Raw genomic sequence first — 5748 nt, 5'->3', positions numbered from 1 at the left:
GTCCTTACAAACTTCTTCGCAAACACAAGGAGACAAAGGTGTCAAAACAATCTATAAAAAAACATTAGATTCCGTTTGTATCATTACGTTCTCATTACCGGGGCTGAAATCACTCATCTTCGGAGATTCTCACATGCAGGCGCTTATGTGAGAGTCGCGAAAGCTGCTGCAAGTCCCTCATTACGTCCTCGGCATTAGGCCGATTTGACACTTCAAAAGTGAAGCATTTTTCGACAATGCCTCTGACCTTAGGTGGCAAGTGAGCAGTGGTCGGCCCTCTCGGGGGTCGATTGTAACCTCCTTGAATTGCTCCTATGATTTGTTGGGCAGTGGCATCAGACCAAACTTCCGAATCACCGAAAAGTTCAGTCATGACTGCTCCAAGGGACCAAATATCCGTTGCCTTCGTCACTTTCTCATCAGGATTGAATATCTCTGGTGACGAGTACTGATATGTGCCTCGACGGTGCTTCATAGTGTAACACGTTTTTGCGCACAAACGCGATATACCCATATCGCATATCTTGGCGCAAACTTGCGGAAGCGCTACCTGGAACTCAAAAAATCATTGTAGAAGTCTAGCACCGTCATGTCAGTCTCACCAAGATGTTGCTAGACTTTATATCGAAATGAATTACATCGTTTTTGTGCAAATAGATCAATCCTGCACAAGTTTGCACGGCGATGGCGACCTTATCTTTGTCAGTCAACATCTGAAGACATAAGAAGCTGTACGTGGTAAAAACGGATATTCCAGTAAACAAACCGGCTGGTCTGGACAAAACAATAGGGTGTGTAGGTCCCCGCCCTTGACAAGTTCTGTGAGCAATATAACCCCTTTGTCGTCGCTGACAAAACCATAAAAGCGAACGACGTTCGGGTGGTTCAGTTTCCTAAAAAGAAATCCTTACGACGTTATGAACTCACATTGCAGCAACATACGCCATAATGCGCGCTTCGCCGTCGTGATTTTCATTCGGTTCAAATGCTACCACCTTCGCGGCGTACTCTGAAGAAGCCATTGACGCGCGATAGACGTCGCCAAAAGCGCCGCGTCCTAGTTTGTCACCCAATGCAATGTTTTCACGTTCTGTCAAGGAGATTAGTCGTCTATGACATCATTGTAATAGATGTAATGTACCTAGCTTAAATCCTGCCATTGATAATGACACTGCATTCGGAGCAGTCTGTTCGTGTGTAACATCTAATTGCAGATTGTACATCAGATGATAAGAATATATTAATCCTCTTCACCTTTGTCGCCTGAAAGAACTTTCACACTAATGTCATCGTCTATCTGCACGAATCCTTGTCTTGTGCGTTTCTCCTCGTCTTCACGCACTTTTCTTCCGTCAGGCTTCGCTGCAGTTAGGCCAAATGTAACAAAGCCATTTAATGTCACCTTTGATTACAATGCCTACCACGGAGACGTGTGAAAATGTCTGTGAAGCGTTCCGGAAGAGGCTTGTCGTCATCATCATCTACAAATGATCTCCACATTTCAACGGAAGAGCTAAAACGTGTAACTAACTAAGTGACTGACCGAGTTCCAAGGCTGCAAAAATTGTTAGATTTTTTCGTCCTTGCGAAAGCTTGAAAATTCCAAGGGTGAAGGGCGCGCTCTGCTTTGCCTTTGGATCAATGACGCTGCTACTAATGATGGTGAGGCTTCGATGGTGACACTGAAACAGCAAAATGCCTACAAAATGAGCTTAGCACACTACTGTCAGATGATTTGCATGGATACCGGTAGCCCGCACCGCTGGGAATTTCTTTTATCGGAGAAGAATAATTCATATGCGTTGTCGTCAAGCGTTGTCGTCTCCCCCAAGTGTACCGATAGAATCATCAGGTCAGGTGGAAATTCCTCACTTTTCCGCAGAGAAATGTCTCCTGATGGCTTTCTATTCATCGCTCTTGGATACAATTCAATCATCTAGTGATAAACGATGTGAAAGTGAACGTCAATAGATCACGGGTCATGCACTTTTTCGCATTCACTGTTGCTGCTGCTGTCTGCATCTTCCCATGCCTTTCCCTGCTTTAGCTTTGCACCTCCCTTTGCTGCCTTTTCTTTATCTGCCTTAACTCTAAATGCCTTTCCTTTTCGAACCGTGGAATATTTCTTTCGCAGCTGCTCAAGACCGTCCTGTTTGCGGGCCGCTGTTTAAAGAATGTGCCAATCTAGCAGCTAGGAACATATACAGTCTCACCTTCACTTCTGTCCGGGTCGGCAATCTCTTCGATCCTCCCGTCTTCGTATTCCCGTGCCAAAAACGTTCGAACAACATCACCGGACTGTTTCTTCGTTCCCTTACGCATTGCAGTACATAAATGACAGTGATCAAGCAGTAAACGACTACGAAGAACGATAAATCGTCGAGAAACGCAAAGGAATGAAGCTTACGAATGAGCGACTGTAGGCGCATGCGTAGTTCCTCCAGCAAAATGGTTTGTCTTCATATCAGTAATTTGACCTCAGCAACGTTGATCAAGCGTGATTTTAGATTTCCAACGTAACGTCGCGTCGCATTAGAGAGTATTTCCGGCGAGGAAAATCGTACGCAGCGATTCTAGCTCATTTGAGCCTTCGAAGCGGAGTACACCTAAGGTGCGCTTCTTCATATTCGCACTTTCTCATGCTTTGGGATGTAGTTTGTCTCTTTTCGTTGTAGTATATCAACTCTGAAACGACATCTCAGAAGAAAAGGCCTTCGGCGAAAGGTTGGGCAAAAGGCGTCTTTTCGTAGAATACTTCGGCAAGTGCAAGTGCGACTTTGCCCACGTCGTCTTTCCGCACTGTTATTTCTTCTTTAGGCAATTTTGTCATCCAGTCATGGCGACGCCGGCTATAGACACAAATGGAAGCTCGTTCAGCAGAAACTCAATCGTAGAGTGCCGAGGTACGCCAAAACTATTATCATGTTATGCTTTCCTACAAAATTGTGACAGGGAACTGGTACGCCAGATTGTCGCCATTCTGGACCCTGTTGGAGTTGACTTCAGACGAAGACGCCGTTTTCGTTGACGCCAGTACACAGCTCAGGTACCGTTCCTCTATTGTTATTAGGGTATACATCTAACACCACTATTTGAAGGGGCCAAACTTTGTTTGGCACATCGATGGGTACGACAAATTAAAACCGCACGGGTTTGACATTCACGGTTGCGTTGATGGGTACGTTGTATTTCGACAGCGCAAGAAAGTGTAATTGTCTTTTGCAGATTTTCCCCGTAAAATTTTATGGCTCAAATTGATATCAAGCAACAAGAATCCACGGCAAGTGGCCGACCTTTATATCGACTGTTGCCTAAAGGAAAAATGTAAATAAATTTTGGATAAACTCACTGACGTAACGGTTGTCCCTTTAGGCTGTCCTACAATTATACGATCAGACAGGGGGACAGAGCACAGCCTAATAGCACCACTCCAAATGATGCAACGTCACAACGACGTAGACGCTCTTCGAGGAGAAAAAAGCTATAGAGAAGGACGATCTATTTTTAATCAACGAATTGAAGCAATGTGGTCACAAATAAGAAGAACCTTTGCTAATTGGTGGATGGAAATGCTAAAGGTACTAAGATTTCTTTGATTATCAAAGACATTCATGTTTCACTGTAACTCATGCAAGGAGTTAAAGATTATTGGAGTTGTCGATTATTCCGACATAATCCAGAGGTTTGATATGAAATTAAAATTGACTCCAATATGGTATTCCCACCACGTAGAGATTGCATGAGGCTAGCGCTGTGACCTGTAATTCAAAGAGATCTCGACAACTTCAGGCAAACGTGGAATGATCATCGCTTTCGTAAACAACGATTGAAACCGCACGAGCGAGGAGCATCACCAGATGACCTATACCGCATTCCCGAAATATTCGGTATAACGTAACAAAGGCCTCACGGCTAACCCTACCCGCTAACCTTGATAGGCGTGGGTGGCGCGTTCGTCCTACATCGCTTGGTGTCGTGAGCCGGCCGACAATTAGGTATCGATGCAGCTGATTTTTCTAACGTCAGAGTACGTGTTCGTAGTATTTCAGACGTTCGCCGTTTGACACGCCAACGTGGGTAGCTCTACAACACTGTATCATAAGAGTCTATGCGTGGGCATTAATTTGGGGGATCTATGTACTGGGATATATGGCGACGTGATGTGGACAAATGTGTCTTCACCATCGCGGGCAGAAGAGAGGCAGGTCAAAAGTGGAAATGGATTCGCTCGTGTTAGGGTGTTGGCGTGGATACCTTTCCACGTTCGCCTGCATATAGGCGGGTAAAGACGCCAACAAATTGAGCGTCTTTGTTTCGAGCACTCATTCAATCACTGGACAGTCATACGAAATGGTCGAGAATAAGACCGTGGACGCCACTCTACACAGTGCACGTCAACATCAGAATTTGCTTAATGTCTTGTAATTGCTGTTTTGTGTGGCAAAATCTAGAACGGCGAGCAAACTGCATAAGAAAAACATTAAAAAAGTCATTGAGAAAGCTGTTATATAAAAGATGTTTTTTATGTACTGTAATTTTGTCAACGGAAACTATTTAATTGGCCTTTTATTGGCTTTTGCTCTCTTTTGCTGGTTTTCAAGTTACTGAGAGCAGTCGCTGGGGCAGTTTTCTTTGGATTTCTCAACAATGCTGTTCTCTCAGCATTATTTATATGCAATTCTTGTCAATTTTGCAGCTGATTTATTTTTACTATACGTACCGTGCAGCCTTGTCAAGGAAAGGGATGTCATCGATGGGCACCGCAAATTCTCTAGTTTTGAAATATCGTATGATTGGCAAACTGATGTCGATGATCGTAGTTCATGATTGCGGTGCCCATCGATGACATCCCTTTGCTGGGCGATAAAATCATTCTTAGAAAGGTAAGAACATAAAGCACTTTGTTATATTGCACTTATGACGATTTCATCAGCTGCAACATGCAACCTCAAAAAGAGAAAAGAAGCCATCGACGTACTGGCTGAGTGCGGAAACTAACGACCTCTCGCCGAAATTGGAAAACGGGAAGGATAAGCTGATCCGGCTTGCTATTTTGCACTTCTCTGTCCTGTGCGTAAAAGCTGAGCTGGATCTGCTCATTGACGATTTGGAATTATTACGTCATTCATTAACAACGTACAGTAGTAAAAATTTCCTAACGATAATTTCAACTCTTTCAGGATTTCTTGAATTTGTACATGTGGCAAAGGATAGTGCGTTCTTTTATCTATCTTTGCTTCAGTGAAGACACAAAAATGACTGCAAGTATGTTTCCGGTATACTGTAGAGATTCTTGAAATTCATAGAAGGTGCGCAAAAAAACTCAGAAAATTTACTCCAAAGGAAGAAAACAAAGTAGCAAGAGAAAAAGAAGCGTTTATGAATTTTTTGGATGAAATAGAAGGTACTTTTAAAGTCATTTTCAGCGATAAGTAGTAGAGTTATCTCTTAGTAGGCCGCATAACCAGTCTTGCTGTTGGCGACGTCTTTTCGTTCTTCACGGGAGCTGCAGCGCTGCCTGTCAACGGATTGACAAACACACCAAAAATGTTTTTTAGTGCCGAAGATGTATATTCGACAGCGAAGATTTGCCTTAGCACGATAACGATACCAACTATGCGCGACAGCTGCAACGTCTTTCGCGACAAGTTGATATTTGCCTTTCAAAATCATGGCGGCTCTGGGCTCACATGAAGTGAACAAAAACATATGTACAGTACTTCTTCCTAAAGAATTATATGGTTACTA

The 5748-nt window shown here is 43.5% G+C and overlaps 1 protein-coding gene across 1 annotated transcript; it reads right to left on the bottom strand.

Annotated features, from left to right (window-relative positions):
* Window positions 1–1372, bottom strand: LOC136198359 (uncharacterized). Its single transcript, XM_065988282.1, has 7 exons — window positions 1255–1372; window positions 1142–1204; window positions 943–1090; window positions 767–893; window positions 603–713; window positions 99–550; window positions 1–51 (listed from the first exon to the last, which is right to left on the bottom strand). The coding sequence occupies exons 2-6, from the start codon at window positions 1158–1160 to the stop codon at window positions 110–112; spliced, it is 846 nt and encodes a 281-aa protein (XP_065844354.1). The 5' UTR covers window positions 1161–1204; window positions 1255–1372; the 3' UTR covers window positions 1–51; window positions 99–109.
* Window positions 1373–5748: the final 4376 nt, after the last annotated feature.

The sequence above is a fragment of the Oscarella lobularis genome, chromosome 19 (assembly GCF_947507565.1).
Source record: "Oscarella lobularis chromosome 19, ooOscLobu1.1, whole genome shotgun sequence".
Lineage (NCBI taxonomy): Eukaryota > Metazoa > Porifera > Homoscleromorpha > Homosclerophorida > Oscarellidae > Oscarella > Oscarella lobularis.
Note: the sequence above shows the minus strand (reverse complement) of the source record. Positions and strands in the feature narration are given on the sequence as shown.